This window comes from Balaenoptera borealis (assembly GCF_965194805.1).
Source record: "Balaenoptera borealis genome assembly, chromosome: 4".
In the NCBI taxonomy this organism is placed as follows: domain Eukaryota; kingdom Metazoa; phylum Chordata; class Mammalia; order Artiodactyla; family Balaenopteridae; genus Balaenoptera; species Balaenoptera borealis.
This window is the reverse complement of record NC_138861.1, coordinates 15,399,357-15,414,957: the sequence shown is the minus strand read 5'-3', so window position 1 is coordinate 15,414,957 and position 15,601 is coordinate 15,399,357. Positions and strand designations below refer to the sequence as shown.

The 15,601-nt window shown below is 37.6% G+C and overlaps 1 protein-coding gene and 1 long non-coding RNA gene across 13 annotated transcripts in view; one reads left to right on the top strand and one right to left on the bottom strand.

The window, feature by feature from the left end:
• Positions 1-15,601, bottom strand: part of PDLIM5 (PDZ and LIM domain 5) — a 211,591-nt gene that overhangs the window by 41,120 nt on the left and 154,870 nt on the right. For all 12 annotated transcript variants that reach the window (XM_082391703.1, XM_082391697.1, XM_082391706.1 and 9 more), the window contains one exon: positions 10,650-10,837. In XM_082391703.1, coding sequence (XP_082247829.1) covers positions 10,650-10,837 — 188 coding nt within the window. The remainder of the gene's footprint in view (positions 1-10,649; positions 10,838-15,601) is intronic.
• On the top strand, positions 10,849-15,479 carry LOC309628626. Its single transcript, XR_014244596.1, has 2 exons — positions 10,849-14,927; positions 15,236-15,479. It is a non-coding gene; the product is annotated as an uncharacterized lncRNA (long non-coding RNA).

Here is a 15,601-nt window from a genome sequence, read left to right as displayed (position 1 = left end):
CTGGGACAACATTAAACACACCAACATACGAATTATAGGGGTCCCAGAAGAAGAAGAGAACAAGAAAGGTACTGAGAAAACATTTGAAGAGATTATAGTTCAAAACTTCCCTAATATGGGAAAGGAAATAGTCAAATCCAGGAAGCCCATAGAGTCCCATACAGGATAAATCCAAAGAGAAACACACCAGGACACATATTAATCAAACTATCAAAAATTAAATACAAAGAAAACTATTAAAATCAGCAAGGGAAAAACAACAAATAACATACAAGGGAATCCCCATAAGGTTGAAAACTGATCTTTCAGCAGAAACTCTTCAAGCCAGAAGGGAGTGGCAGGACATATTTAAACTGATGAAAGGGAAAAACCTACAACCAAGATTACTCTACCCAGCAAGGATCTCAGTCAGATTTGAGGGAGAAATTAAAACCTTTACAGAAAAGCCAAAGCTAAGAGAATTCAACACCACAAAACCAGCTTTACAACAAATGCTAAAGGAACTTCTCTAGGCAGGAAGCACAAGAGAAGGAAAAGACCTACAATAACAAACCCAAAACAATTAAGAAAATGGTAATAGGGACATACATATCGATAATTACCTTAAATGTAAATGGATTAAATACTCCAACCAAAAGACATAGACTGGCTGAATGGATACAAAAACAAAACCCGTATATATGCTGTCTACAAGAGACTCACTTCAGACCTAGGGACACATACAGACTGAAAGTGAGGGGATGGAAAAAGATATTCCATGCAAATGGAAATCAAAAGAAAGCTGGAGTAGCAATTCTCCTATCAGACAAAATAGATTTTAAAACAAAGACTATTATAAGAGACAAAGAAGGACACTACATAATGATCAAGGGATCAATCCAAGAAGAAGATATAACAATTGTAAATATTTATACACCCAACATATGAGCACCTCAATACATAAGGCAAACGCTAACAGCCATAAAAGGGGAAATCGACAGTAACACAATCATAGTAGGGGACTTTAACACCTCACTTTCACCAATGGACAAATCATCCAAGGTGAAAATAAGTAAGGAAACACAAGCTTTAAATGATACATTAAACAAGATGGACTTAATTGATATTTATAGGACATTCCATCCAAAAACAACAGAATACACTTTCTTCTCAAGAAATCATGGAACATTCTCCAGGATAGATCATATCTTGGGTCACAAATCAAGCCTTGGTAAATTTAAGAAAATTGTAATTGTATCAAGTATCTATTCTGACTACAACGCTATGAGACTAGATATCAATTACAGGAAAAAAAATCTGTAAAAAATACAAACACATGGAGGCTAATCAATACACTACTTAATAACCAAGAGATCACTGAGGAAATCAAAAAATACCTAGAAACAAATGACAATGAAAACACAATGACCCAAAACCTATGGGATGCAGCAAAAGCAGTTCTAAGAGGGAAGTTTATAGCAATACAATCCTACCTTAAGAAACAAGAAACATCTCAAATAAACAACCTAACCTTACACCTAAAGCAATTAGAGAAAGAACAAAAAAACCCCAAAGTTAGCAGAAGGGAAGAAATCATAAAGATCAGATCAGAAATAAATGAAAAAGAAATGAAGAAAACAATAGCAAAGATCTATAAAACTAAAAACTGGTTCTTTGAGAAGAGAAACAAAATTGATAAACCATTAGCCAGACTCATCAAGAAAAAAAGGGAGAAGACTCAAATCAATAGAATTAGAAATGAAAAAGGAGAAGTAACAACTGACACTGCAGAAATACAAAGGATCATGAGAGATTACTACAAGCAACTATAGGCCAATAAAATGGACAACCTGGAAGAAATGGACAAATTTTTAGAAAAGCACAACCTCCGAGACTGAACCAGGAAGAAATACAAAGTGGAAACAGACCAATCACAAGCACTGAAATTGAAACTGTGATTAAAAATCATCCAACAAACAAAAACTCTGGACCAGATGGCTTCACAGGCGAATTCTATCAAACATTTAGAGAAGAGCTAACACCTATCCTTCTCAAACTCTTCCAAAATATAGCAGAGGAAGGAACACTCCCAAACTCATTGTACGAGGCCACCATCACCCTGATACCAAAACCAGACAAAGATGTCACCAAGAAAGAAAACTACAGGCCAATATCACTGATGAATATAGATGCAAAAATCCTCAACAAAATACTAGCAAACAGAATCCAACAGCACATTAAAAGGATCATACACCATGATCAACTGGGGTTTAACCCAGGAATGCAAGGATTCTTCAATATACACAAATCAATCAATGTGATACACCGTATTAACAAAATGAAGGAGAAAAGCCGTATGATCAACTCAATAGATGCAGAAAGAACTCCTGACAAAATTCAACACCCATTTATGATAAAAACCCTGCAGAAAGTAGGCATAGAGGGAACTTACCTCAACATAATAAAGACCATATATGACAAACCCACAGCCAACATCATCCTCAATGGTGAAAAACTGAAACCATTTCCACTAAGATCAGGAACAAGGCAAGGTTGCCCACTCTCATCACTATTATTCAACATAGTTTTGGAAGTTTTAGCCACAGCAATCAGAGAAGAAAAAGAAATAAAAGGAATCCAAATTGGAAAAGAAGTAAAGCTGTCACTGTTTGCAGATGACATGATGCTATACATAGAGAATCCTAAAGATGTTACTAGAAAACTACTAGAACTAATCAATGAATTTGGCAAAGTAGCAGGATACAAAATTAATGCGCAGAAATCTCTTGCCTTCCTATACACTAATGATGAAAAATCTGAAAGAGAAATTAAGGAAACACTCCCATTTACCATTGCAACAAAAAGAATAAAATACCTAGGAATAAACCTACCTAAGGAGACAAAAGACCTATATGCAGAAAACTATAAGACACTGATGAAAGAAATTAAAGATGATACAAATAGATGGAGAGATAGACCATGTTCTTAGATCGGAAGATTCAACACTGTGAAAATGACTATACTACCCAAAGCAATCTACAGACTCAATGCTCCCTATCAAACTACCACTGACATTCTTCACAGAACTAGAACAAAAAATTTCACAATTTGTATGGAACACAAGACCCCGAATAGCCAAAGTGATCTTCAGAAAGAAAAACGGAGCTGGAGGAATCAGGCTCCTGGACTTCAGACTACTACAAAGTTACAGTAATCAAGACAGTATGATACTGGCACAAAAACAGAAATATAGATCAATGGAACAGGATAGAAAGCACAGAGATAAACCCATGCACATATGGTCACCTTATCTTTGATAAAGCAGGCAAGAATATACAATGGAGAAAAGACAGCCTCTTCAATAAGTGGTGCTGGGAAAACTGGACAGCTACATGTAAAAGAATGAAATTAGACCACTGCCTAACACCATACACAAAAATAAACTCAAAATGGATTAAAGACCTAAGTGTAAGGGCAGACACTATCAAACTCTTAGAGGAAAACATAGGCAGAACACTCTATGACATACATCACAGCAATATCCTTTTTGACCCATCTCCTAGAGAAATGGAAATAAAAACAAAAATAAACAAATGGGACCTAATGAAACTTAAAAGCTTTTGCACAGCAAAGGAAACCATAAACAAGACGAAAAGACAACCCTCAGAATGGGAGAAAATATTTGCAAATGAAGCAACTGACAAAGGATTAATCTCCAAAACATACAAGCAACTCATGCAGCTCAATATTAAAGAAACAAACAACCCAATCCAAAAAAGGGCAGAAGACCTAAACAGACATTTCTCCGAAGAAGATATACAGATTGCCAACAAACACATGAAAGAATGCTCAACATCATTAATCATTAGAGAAATGCAAATCAAAACTACAATGAGATATCAACTCACACCGGTCAGAATGGCCATCATCAAAAAATCTACAAACAATAAATGCTGGAAAGGGTGTGGAGAAAAGGGAACCCTCATACACTGTTGGTGGGAGTGTAAATTGATACAGCCACTATGGAGAACATTAAGGAGATTCCTTAAAAATTAAAAATAGAACTACCACATGACCCAGCACTCCCACTATTGGGCATATACCCTCAGAAAACCATAATTCAAAAAGAGTCTTGTGGGAGTTCCCTGGTGGCGCAGTGGTTAAGAATCCGCCTGCCAATGCAGGGGACACGGGTTCGAGCCCTGGTCCGGGAAGATCCCACGTGCCGCGGAGCAACTAAGTCCATGTGCCACAACTACTGAGCCTGCGCTCTAGAGCCTGCGAGCCACAACTACTGAGCCCACGTGCCACAACTACTGAAGCCCGCACGCCAAGAGCCTGTGCTCCACAAGAGAAGCCACTGCAATGACAAGCCAGCGCACTGCAACAAAGAGTAGCCCCCGCTCAATGCAACTAGAGAAAGCCCGCGCACAGCAAAGAAGACCCAATGCAGCCAAAAAATAAATAAATAAATTTATAAAAAAAAAAAAAACAAAAAAAACAAAAAGAGTCTTGTACCACAATGTTCATTGCAGCTCTATTTACAATAGCCAGGACATGGAAGCAACGTAAGTGTCCATCGACAGATGGATGGATAAAGAAGATGTGGCACATATATACAATGGAATATTACTCAGCCATAAAAAGAAACGAAATTGAGTTATTTGTGGTGAGGTGGATGGACCTAGAGTCTGTCATACAGAGAGAAGTAAGTCAGAAAGAGAAAAATAAATACTGCATGCTAACACATGTATAAGCAATGTAAAAAAAAAAAAAAAGGTCATGAAGAACCTGGGGCAGGATGGGAATAGAGACGCAGACCTACTACAGAATGGACTTGAGGACTCGGGGAGGGGGAAGGGTAAGATGTGACAAAGTGAGAGAGTGGCATGGACATATATACAGTACCACATGTAAAATACAAAGCTAGTGGGAAGCAGCCGCATAGCACAGGGAGATCAGCTCAGTGCTTTGTGACCACCTAGAGGGGTGGGATAGGGAGGGTGGGAGGGAGGGAGATGCAAGAGGGAAGAGATATGGGGATATATGTATATGTATAGCTGATTCACTTTGTTATAAAGCAGAAAAACACACCATTGTAAAGCAATTATACTCCAATAAACAAGTTAAAAAAAATAAAAAATAAATAAATAAAAAGAAATAAAAGGTTAAAAAAATAAAAATAAAAATGAAAAAAAAAAAAAAACAGTAGGCCTGATCTAGCAAAGCACTGCTTATACTCTAATGAATTGGCCATTCTCATTTAGTTTATATAATTAAACTAAAGTTAGAAAACTGATGTGCATCAAACATATAGTCCTTCAGAACTTTAAGACTGGATTTGTGAAAAAACATCTGACTATATTTGTTAAGATAGTAATATTTTATATATATACTTGTGTCAAATGAATTAAATTTACCTAACCTGGTACCTATAACCTAAACAGAATCTAAAAAAAATATTACATAGCAAATTAGGGCACCTACATAAACACAGGAACATATTTTTAAACTTATATGATTAAATTTATGAACTTTTTAAGAATATCTATCTAACCACTTATTGTATATAATATGAAGGTTTTGAGTATTAAAAAACCTATTAGACATACAAATATAGTGAATTAAAATATTAGTATAAAAAAGTACAAATCCTCAATTCTGAAAAATATCAAGAAGAATCTCACCTTTTATGTATTTTTCTAGATCAAGTAAACAAGTAAACACTTCTAAAGGGACTACTGCATCTGAATTATGGACGTATTACCAAAACACAGGGCAAGTAGGCAGTAGTATTGCTAGCTTACTTAAAAACTCAAGCATGGATTCTCACTTCTTTTGTATCTTGCTACTTTCATGTAGACTTTGAACTTTTTAACACTTTACATCTTAAAATATTTCTCTCTTTGTCACTCACTGGCAAGCTTGTGCATGTGTGGTGGTGTACATGAAAACTATATGCCCGAGAAAAACAAAAGGATCCAGTCTAAACCATAATGCTGTTACATACACACCTAGTTCCTATTTACCAACTGGTATTACGTTACTGTCTTCTTGAAAGACTTCTGGATACACAGGTTATAGTACACCACAAGTGAAATGGTCTAAGATTTAAAGTCAGAATTTCAGTGGAGGTAATAGAAACCTTGACAGGTTCAGAATACACTAGTAGGTCTTGAAATTTCAATTAGCCCCTTCAATGCAGTCTTTTTTTTTTTTTTTCTGTTAGCATTTCAAAACTAAATTAATCATCCCAAATACACAAAAGTATGACTAAAATACTTACTTAAGTAAGTGACTTTCAAACTTTTTCCTAACTATAAAAAACAATAAGAAACACACTTTACCTGATGTTCATTTTACCTGCTGATCTAAAATATATGTTTGTACGTGTGTATAGATATACACTTATATACATATATATAATCTAAAGCCACATTTTCATAACATGATACCTACCCTTAATATGTTAAGATACTTCATACAGTAGAATATTCTCATATTTTCTATTCAATTTCATTTTTTAATGAAAATACTGGTTATGATCCATTAAACTGTTTCATAATCAACTAAGCAGGCCACAGACTGCATTTTAGTGATTCTAATCCCATCCTTCCCACTCAACTGTAGGAATTACTTTAAAATGACATTATTAGTGGGGCTTCCCCTGGTGGCACAGTGGTTGAGAATCCGCCTGCCAATGCAGGGGACACGGGTTCGATCCCTGGATCTGGGAAGATCCCACATGCCGCGGAGCAACTAAGCCTTGCGCCACAACTACGGAGCCCATGTGCTGCAACTCCTGAAGCCCGCACGCCTCGAGCCTGCGCTCCACAACAAGAGAAGCCCCCGCTCGCCACAACTAGAGAAAGCCCGCATGCAGCAACCAAGACACAACACAGCCAAAAATAAATAAATTAAATAAATAAATTTTAAAAAAGAAAGAAATGCCTTAAAAATAAATAAATAAAATAAAATGACATCATTAGTGATAGGCACTCTTGGGTGACGGTATGAGGGTGAGGGGAATAAAAAATCTTTTTTTTCCCTCCTTCTTTACCCACACTAGAGCACAGCTGTGAATTACCAAGAGAAAGACACCTTAAGTTCTCAATGTGAGAGAAGCAATGCCACCTGCTTAGCACTTCATCTGAGTCCACACTAGTGCAGTGACTTGCCTTTGTAGCTTTTGCACCCTTTGGTCGGAACTGTCCTTTTCACAGGTGAGTTGTGAAGAACATAAGAACCCATCATGTGACAGTTACCACCTTCTGAATCAAAAGAACTTTTCCCATTTGCATTAGGAAGCCCTTGAAACTATTTATCAAAGACTAAGAGTAGATTCTGGAGTGTTGTTTTGTTTTGGGTTTTTTTGAAATATGGTATACTGTTAGGTAGAGTAGAATAAAAGAACTTGAGTGACTGGGAATTTTGTATTTATTTTACAATTTTTACAAAATAGCATAAAATAAGTAAGTTTTACATAACATAAACTAAGTGCTAGTTTGTAGCACCCAGAGCAAGATAAACAGCAGGAGTTCTGCAAATATTTTCTGATTTGAGCTAAGCATCATGATGTAATTCAACTAAGACTTCACAATGGCAAAACATTTTCTTTCAATAATAATTAATGCTTTACGTTATATAATGTATAATTTTCTATCCTGTTATAGTTTTGCTCAAATTAGATTCAGCTATACTTTCTGTAAAAAGATTAATATTTTAAATACTAACCATGTGAATCATGATTATAGTTAGTTGCCTGCTTTGATTATTAAATTAGACTGAGAGAAAGAAGGATTCGATCGCCCTCTTGTGGTAATTTTGCTGTAGTGTATCCTCCAGGAGTTCCACGTCAACTGGAATTTTTTCTTTTTACTCTAGTAATAGGCAGAGTGGTCTTCTGTCCATAGTTTCTGAATTTCCAAAGGCACTACATATACTTTCTGTCCTTCACAGTACATATACTTTGTAGCCTCCCTTCAGTTTCTACCTCTGAAATTTAGCCTTTTCCTTGCTCTTTTAGGAAACATTCTCCTGTTCCCTTCCAATTATCATACCAAAAATTTTTTTTATGAAAGTTGCTTTCAGTATTCTAATCACATACAAAATAATTACAGCAACTCTCCATCGACATAGATAAGCTTTAAGTAAATGGAAATAATTAAAAATGTGTGGGGCTAAGGTGTCAGCATTTTTTCCAAGAGGACAGGTCTTGCTAAGTCAATTAATAGTCCAGAAATTTCAGAGGCTAATGATATTAGCCTAAATAGTTTAAGTTTTCAAAAGTAATAAAATAGCCTTTTCTTTAAAATAGTCTAGATCATATACAGTAGCTTTCCTCTTTCTCCCACAGCACAAAGCTTTGAGCTTCTTTGCAAAATTAGTAATGGTAATTCAAGAATACACAAAATGACACTATGAAATAAATTTTAACTATATAAAAAATTCATGATTTCTTAAAGATAATTTACAATAAGTGAAGTTAGTGTTAATGTATTTAAATGCTATGGAAAATACAAAGATGGATTCCTAATTAATTACAAGTTCGCTTTTTCCACTCTCGTGAACTGTTAAAAAAAATGTTCTTAAATAATAAATGACCAGGCTTCCCTGGTGGCACAGTAGTTAAGAATCCACCCGCCAATGCAGGGGACACGGGTTCGATCCCTGGTCCGGGAAGATCTCACATGCCGCAGAGCAACTAAGCCCGTGAGCCACAACTACTGAGCCCACGTGCTGCAACTACTGAAGCCCGTGCGCCTAGAGCCCGTGCTCTGCAACAAGAGAAGTCACTGCAATGAGAAGCCCGCGCACCGCAATGAAGAGTAGCCCCACTCGCTGCCCGGGCGCAGCAACAAAGACCCAATGCAGCCAAAAATAAGCAAAATTAAAAAATTAAAAAAAAAAAAAGACCTATTTTTAAAGCTATCATATTTTTCAAAGCAGCCCCTTGTGTAGTCAATCAATACTCATCCCAAAACTGATGAGGGAAGACTAGAAATACATAGGGGATTAGGTTAAAGAAGTCCCTTCTTCGCAGAGGAACCAGGACTTTCACAAGCAGGGTAGCACGGCATGTCTCAGTAACTGAAGCTACTCTACTAAAACCACAGCGCAGATAATAAATTGGGAGCAGCAGGAAACGAGCTTGAAAAGTTAGCAGGGGTCAGAGTGGAAAAGGTCTTAATGATTAGTGAAGGAGGGGAAAACAGGCCAGCACTTGAAGCAGGAGAGTGACACGGGCAAGTGAGAGCTTTAGAAGGTCACTTGCAGTAAGGAGGACAGACTGACAGGCTGAGAAGGAGATGGGGAAATTAGTTAGGAGCTGTTTGTAAAGACCAGGGCCCGAAGCAAGCCAATGGCTGTGACCACAAAGAGGAGAAAAGAAATTTGAGAAATACTAAGATGTGGAATCGTTAGGTATTAGTTACTGTGAGAACATGGGGGTGGAGGCGGGACTCTCAAGCTTCCTTTCTAGCTTTGGCGCCTGGGTGACTGTGACATCTCCAGAGACAGGTATGATATTTTCAGGCACACTGCATTTGAGGTGCCACCTGGAAACAGTAAGCAGGTCAACAAGTCTGAGGGTACGGAGATCAGGAGAGAGAGGACTGTAAATTATCAGTGGCCGGGTAGTAAAAGGAACCTGGGTGAGAGATCATTCAGGGAGAGTGTAAAGAGGTAAGACTAAGGGTGGGATCAGCGACATTTAAGTATAGCCCCATCTTCCTCTTAGGAGAGGTACTTTCGTCCTATAACCATAACCTTCATTCATGTTGGGAGAAGCATTTAGTCTCCTTCCATTTTGCAGATCAGAAAACTGAGGGTCGGGCTTCCCTGGTGGTGCAGTGGTTAAGAATCCTCCTGCCAATGCAGGGGACACGGATTTGATCCCTGGTCCGGGAAGATCCCACATGCCGTGGAGCAACTCAGTCCGTGCGCCACAACTACTGAGCCTGTGAGCCACAACTACTGAAGCCCTTACGCCTAGAGCCCGTGCTCCACAACAAGAGAAGCCACGGCAGTGAGAAGCCTGCGCACCGCAATGAAGAGTAGCCCCTGCTCACCGTAACTAGACAAAGCCCACGTGCGCAGCAATGAAGACCCCACACAGCCAAAAATAAATAAATAAAATAAACGGAAAAAAAAAAAAGAGAAGAAAACTGAAGGTCAAGGTTAAGTGACTTCATTTAAAGCTATTTATCTGTAGAAGTGAATGAAAACTCAGGTTTCCAGATGGAGCCCAAGGACAGGAAGTAAAAGACCTTTCTTCAATAATTGTTTGACGGCAACAAGTGCGTCAGTTGTTATTTTGTATACATGATCAAAACTAAAATGCTGTATTTCCAAGGCTAACCTTCCAACAACATAGTTTGTTAATAAGACCCCAAATTTACAATTGAACCCATGCCTCCTGGGTAATCTAGGAAACCAGGAAACGCTCTCAATTCTATAATTATAAATAGCAAGTGGCAATTGTGTCAAACACACACAGAGAATGTTTATGAGACACTTCAGAGAGGAAAATAGCTGTACCTACTCTTCCCAGTCCTTTGTAAATCTTAGTTGAGAATGGGTTTCACCAGTGAATTCTATCATATATCCCAGAACACATTTTCATAATTATACTTAAATGCAAAAAGCAAGAGATTTCTTGGGCGTAGTACCTGCTTGGTTGGGCCGTTGCCAGCTTGGTGACTTGATGCCGCCGGTGGACCCTAGAGGCTTGAAGGCAGCAGCAGTGGTGAGCCCGGCCACCCCTGGTCTGGCCGAGCCTGGGCTTCCCGGCCCCTCGGGCGTGCTCCCGGCTGCAGCTGCGGAGGCGGCCGGCGGCTGGGAGGGCTCCTGGGCGCTGCTGCAGAGAAAAGAAGGAAGCATTTTTGGTGACGCGGTAGCGATCTAACTCAGCAATGATTCGTTCTTTCCTCAATTTATTAAATCTCTAAGGAAAACAAAAATACATATATACACTACCAAACGTAAAATAGATAGCTAGTGGGAAGCAGCCGCATAGCACAGGGAGATCAGCTCAGTGCTTTGTGACCACCTAGAGGGGTGGGATAGGGAGGGTGGGACGGAGGGAGACGCAAGAGGGAAGAGATATGGGAACATATGTATATGTATAACTGATTCACTTTGTTATAAAGCAGAAACTAACACACCATTGTAAAGCAATTATACTCCAATAAAGATGTTAAAAAAAAAACTAATTAATTAACTGTTATTTTAAAAAGAAAAACTCTAATACCATGACGGAGGGGCTGCCTTTTTTTAAAACAGAAAAAAAGGAAAAGGGAAGGAAAGGAGTCAGACTGCAGTTCTTTCAATGCTTTGGAAATTCTCTTTAAAAAGTTCTACCATGAGAAATTCGGCACTGAAAAACTTATACAGCCAATCCTTTTAAATAAGAAGCTAATTTCCTCTATCTCAATGTTTCAAAAGGGTCATCTAGATTAAAACAATTAATTACTGGAGACTCCTTGATAATTTTTATGAAATGGCACAGATGCTGTTTTCCTCTTTTCCACATCCTTCTAGTATTTTATGAACCAAGTTTCCCTGACGTATTACCAGTCGCTCTTTTCACTCACACACTCAGTCACTCATTCATGCAATAAATACTTAAGCACCTACTATGTTCCAGACATTGTGTTACACAGTGGTGAACAAAAGACAACATCCACCGCCTAATGCAACATCCAGTGTTCTGTGTTCAGGATTACAGGAAAACAAGAAACAAGTCTGCCATTGTCTTCTTTCAATCTGAGCTATTTGCTTAACAGGTGAAACAGGTGGTTCCAGTTTGATTTAGAAGATCATATGGCTTTTATTATCCCAGTCATTTGTTATTTATACTTATATATCATCATTTCAAAAAAAATAATTTTAGGTAGCTCTTTGGAATGATGCAATACTGCAAGTTTCTCTCAAGTGAAGTATAATAATAGTAACAACAAACAATAATACATACATCCTACTAACTTTTCAAGAGAAATTTAGCTACCGCTTGCTAAAAATTCCATGCACAGAAACTCAGTTCCTTCAATACCTGAAATCAACAGCTATAGAGGAATAGATCAATAACGACAGGATACTATATAAATGACTTTAGTAAAATAAATACCCTTAATTATACTGTTAGGTTGAAATTTCAAGACAATTTCAAATGCAATCATGCCCACTCTACTACCAAATGACCAAGATTACCTAATTTTCCCAATGCCTCTTGAACCCTGCCTGGGTAACACCTAACAGAGCAGGCCTGAGGCTGCAGGAAGGCCTGCTGCAAGGTTGCCCTTTGACTGGCTTTTGGCAACTTGGCTGGTAAACAGTTCCCTACGGTCATATAAAAGTCTCTCCAAAAGATAAACAGTGGCTCATTGTGCCTAAACTATATCAACAATGTGGTTTATGCTAAACACCTGCTTTCCTTCTGAGAGTCTGGCGTTTTGGTATGAACAAGGCACAACGTGCCTACATGACAAGCCCCAATTAAATATGTCTTAGGTACTTAGTTTCTAAAGAGCTTCTCTGGTAGAGAACACTTTGCACGTCTTCTCATAACTCACTGCTCTAGGAATCCACACATCCTGTATGACCTCACTGGGAGAGGACTTTTGGAAACTTGAGCCTCCTTTCTTCTGGACTTGGTCCTATGCACCTTTCTCCTTGCTGATTCTGCTTTGTATTCTTTCACCGTAATAACTCTCAGTCAGGAGCACTACGATGGACTGAGTTCTGTCAAGTCCTCTAGTGAGTCATCACACCTTGGGGTGGGTTCTGGGCACCTCTGACACTAAATAGTTCTGAAAAATTATATTAGAGCTATTTTAACTTTCTTATTAATACTGTTCCCTATTACTGTCCTCTCAAATTCAGGTGTAGTAGAGACATCACCTTCTTCCAACATTTCTAATCCGTTTAATGAAAAACTCACATCTGCTTGATGTTAAAACATACTATACTATGAAAAAATTAAGCAATTTAATAATTTTTATCATAAATAAAAAGTGAAAGATGGCTTACTTAATGGTAGTGCTGAACACAATTATCAGTAAAGATGACACACTAAATAATATTAATAGAAACAGGGTTTAAATGTTATAGGTCAGTCCTTACAAAAGATTTGTAAGGGACAGATTATTTTACTTCTCTAAGCCTCAGTTACCTAAACTTTAAATGGGGATAATGCTTTGCTCATAAGAATTCCAGGGACTTAATTAAGATATTTATGTATAAAGTACTCAGCCATACTCTAGGACACAGAATATGAGCTTAACATATGAAAAAGATAATTAATGTATTCAAATAATAAAGACTTATTTTCAATATTTTTACACATTACAAACAAATTATTTTTGAAAGTAATAGAGAAGTATAGACCATTTTAATTCTAGGGTTAATTACTCATGAGGATTTGGGAAAAAAAACAACTAATAATCCATATAGCCACAATTCTGAAAAGAGAATTTATGACCAAGCAATACTAGGACTTACAGATGAAACACATAATCTGAAAATAATAATCAAACCCAAATCATCATTTAATGTGTAATAACCTGAAATAGTTAAAATTTAATTACAGGAGAGTTGCCAACTTACTTAGAAGAAAGTGACCAGGACAACAGGAAATCAATGCCAAGCCTGGTGAAGTTAGGTTGAGGGAACTGGTTAATTGGCCCATGGTATGAAAGAAACTCAGAAGAAGCATAAGACTAATGCTCAAATATCTGACATGTGGATTCACTCTATATTGCTACGCTCTGTTTGCTGAAGGTTGAGTCGAATCTATGGTGAGATAGACTAGGTTCAATAAAAGTAAGTACTTCCTAATATGAAAAATCATCCAAAGGAAACAACACTTTCCATGAGAGGTTTGTTTCCAGAAGGCACTTAACAAAAGGTGGAGATGCTGTAGACCAGATCTAACCATTTAGAGAGTGGAGGACTAAGTTACACGTCAGCCTGACATTTGAAGCCTTCTAAGATAGAGCTACAATCTATCTGTTCAGTCATATCTCCTACCACTTTGCTACACAAACTATATTCTTGCCATAGCTCCTCTCTGTCCACAACTCAACATCTTTTCCAGGCTCTACATGGAAGGTGCTCCCCCCACTCTCCCTCTGCACCTGTCCAAATCTTACCCATAATTAGCAATAGGAGTCGTAGCACAATAATACCCATCATGCATTGTGTACTGTGCTAAGCAATTAACATATTTTATTTAATCACTCAGTCTTCTAGAAGTAAAGACACTCCTTGCTTCAGTGCATGGCAGATATTAACTGCATGGCATAAAGCTACATTTCAATTTGTAATAGCCACGGTTTTTCTTAATTAATAGTAACTTCTTTATGTATCTTGTCTCCTCTACTACATTATAAACTATTTGAGGTTGGTGCATTTATTGTGACCTTGATATGTCACTTAGACTTGGTAAATTTCCTCATTTGTGAAATGAGATTAAAATACTACTTTTAGGAACACTCCTACACTGTTGGTAGGAATGTAAATTGGAGCAGCCACTACGGAGAACAGTATGGAGGCTCCTACAAACAGTTACCATATGATCTAGCAATCCCACTCCTGGGCATATATCTGGAAAAGACGAAAACTCTAAAGATATGTGCACCCCAATGTTCACAGCAACACTATTTACAATAGCCCAGACATAGAAGAAACCTACGTGTCCATCGACAGATGAATACATAAAATATGTGGTGTATACATACATACATACACACACACACATTGGAATATTACTCAGCCATAAAAAGAATGAAATATTAGGTTTTATCTAGACAATCACATATTGGAATATATGATGTATAGGTCTCTAAAAATCCCATGTCTTTTTTTCCAATTTTTAACTGTTAGCTACTATTTAAAGAAAATATATAAACATTAGGTATCGTGTACTAAAGATTAAAAAATTAGTAAAGGCTTCCCTGGTGGCGCAGTGGTTGAGAGTCTGCCTGCCAATGCAGGGGACACGGGTTCGAGCCCTGGTCTGGGAAGATCCCACATGCCGCGGAGCAACTAGGCCCGTGAGCCACAATTACTGAGCCTGCGCGTCTGGAGCCTGTGCTCCGCAACAAGAGAGGCCACGACAGTGAGAGGCCCACGCACCGCGATGAAGAGTGGCCCCCACTTGCCACAACTAGAGAAAGCCCTCGCACAGAAACGAAGACCCAACACAGCCATAAATAAATAAATAAAAAAAAATTAAAAAAAAAAAAAATTAGTAAAGCCACTGGCTATGTAATTTTATATTTGGGAAAAAAATGTTATCAGTAATCACTAACAGCAAAATATTTCAAATTGATGACTAATTTATTAATATAATATGCCATGAATACTTAGATTGGTATCTTATTTCTGAAGTAATGACTCATATATATTTTTTTCTAAATTTAAATTGTTTAAGGTATACCTAAGTTCTAAACAAAATTAAAATGCTTTCTGAAAGATTCTAGTGAGGAAATCAGAGCAAATCCATAAATACTGTTGGCTAATACCACAGAAGCTAACAATCAAATATGGTTATTTTCACTAGTCTGCCAAATAAACAAGCACTGAAATAAAATGTTAAATTAATATGACTTCCATCTCAAGA